The 1,749-nt window shown below is 44.4% G+C and overlaps 1 protein-coding gene across 1 annotated transcript; it reads right to left on the reverse strand.

Annotated features, from left to right (window-relative positions):
* Nucleotides 1–454: 454 nt before the first annotated feature.
* Nucleotides 455–1,749, reverse strand: LYRM2 (LYR motif containing 2). The gene is made up of 3 exons (XM_082669188.1): nt 1,687–1,749; nt 1,046–1,186; nt 455–592 (listed from the first exon to the last, which is right to left on the reverse strand). Exons 1-3 carry the CDS (start codon nt 1,729–1,731, stop codon nt 512–514), a joined length of 267 nt encoding a protein of 88 aa, XP_082525314.1. The 5' UTR covers nt 1,732–1,749; the 3' UTR covers nt 455–511.

Below are 1,749 nucleotides of genomic sequence, written 5' to 3' on the forward strand. Positions count from 1 at the left end.
CTATTATGAATAATGCTGTTTAACCTTTTGGGCAACTGACAGTCTTTTTTCCAAAGTGGCTGCACAATTTTATAGTCCCACCAGCAGTGTTTAAGGGTTCCAGTTTCTCCGCATCCTCATCCTCGCCAACATTTGCAATTATCTTCCTTTTTAATTATAGCCATTCTAGTGGATGTAAATAGTATCTCTTGGTGGTTTTGATTTGCATTTTCCTAATGATTAATGGTGTTGAACATCTTTTTATGTGCTATCGTACTGGTTTTTGCTTCTTCCAAAAACTGCTGACATATCCAAGAACATTTTCAAAATAAAAGGTATGTTTTCAGTGCTAAGACAATTGCTCTTATGCCCTTTTCTTGGCTCTCTCTGATATGCCATGCTCCATGTTCTGATATTTTGCTCAAGGGCTCTATGTACAGATAGTTTCACTTGGCTTTGGGCTACCCACTGTTGAGCCTAAGCTCAACTAAACACATGGAGACTTTGAAAACCTTTCAGAATAATGCTGTAGTTAAGATCTGGCTAAAGCAAGTGTTTTTTCTAACTCTTTGAGCTGCATATTGCCTTGAGTAATCATCATCCGGATTGTATCCTGTAGAAGAAAGTGAAATCTGGTCACTGTTTTCACTGGTTAAACAAGGTACAGCTCTACCATTTTATTTGTTAAAATTAGGAACTAATACTGAGAATTGGCACTGATGCCCTTTAGGAAAGCCAAAAGTTAACAATTAGGGGTACACAATGTCTGGCATGCTTTCATACACCCCACACATACTTCCCAAACCATCATGCTGTAATATTTATTATCTTTTCGTGTGTGTGTGGTTTAACAGACAAGTTGGGTGGTGCTACTGTAGAGTGTAGATATAGCAAACATTGTTAAATTTAAAATATCAGTTAAGTGAAAAATCAGTAACATCAAGAGCAATGATCAAGATATACCATCTCAGTGACATATCCCAAGATATCTATCAAATTTTTTTTAAAAACTCACTAATCAGTACAAAAGGGTCAGGGCCTACCATCACCATGATCTTGGTCTCACCTCTTCGGTGGCACTTTTGTTTCTTTTGAATTCTTCCCTTGCCCAGTCCTTCAGGTATTTGCGATCAGAATCATTTGGAACTTGCCGAATTGCCTGCAAAATCCTTCTGTAGAGGAGGAGAACTTGTTGCCTTCTCACGAACTGTACAGGGGAGGAGAAATGGCAATTACAGCTGCACAATCGTCAGCCCGGTAGGCTCTTTTCTCTTTGGTTCTCAATTTTGAAAAGGGGAAAGAAAACCACCTTTTTTCTTTTAAGAAAACGGCAAGAAGTTTGTTTGCGTTGTCTCCTTACTCCCTTGTCAAACTTAAAATCAAGAGTACAAGCAGTAGACCAGTCCTTCCCGCAGTCACCTAGGCAGTGGGGATCCGGGCTCAAGATCAAGAGCCCGGCCCGCCTCTTGCACCAGGACTGGAAAGTAGCCCCAACCCCCTTGCACTTCCCGTCGGCCCCCACCCCCCCCTCCCGGGCGGCGCGAAGCCCCGCCCCCCCCGCCCGAACCAATCAGAGTGGGGCGCGCGCAGGGTCGTCCGCCCCAGTAGTCCCCGAGACCCCTCTATAGAATGGGTGCAGGGAGCGGTAGAGAATCGAGCTCAGACCCAGTAAAGCTGCCCTAAGAGGCCGGTGAGGATAGTTGGTACCTGCTTTAGCGTTAGCGTCGCCGGGGGTAAGCGGGAAGCTGCCATCACGTCCAGACAGCGCGG

The sequence above is a fragment of the Grampus griseus genome (assembly GCF_964374135.1).
Source record: "Grampus griseus genome assembly, chromosome: 13".
NCBI classification, from domain to species: Eukaryota; Metazoa; Chordata; class Mammalia; order Artiodactyla; family Delphinidae; genus Grampus; species Grampus griseus.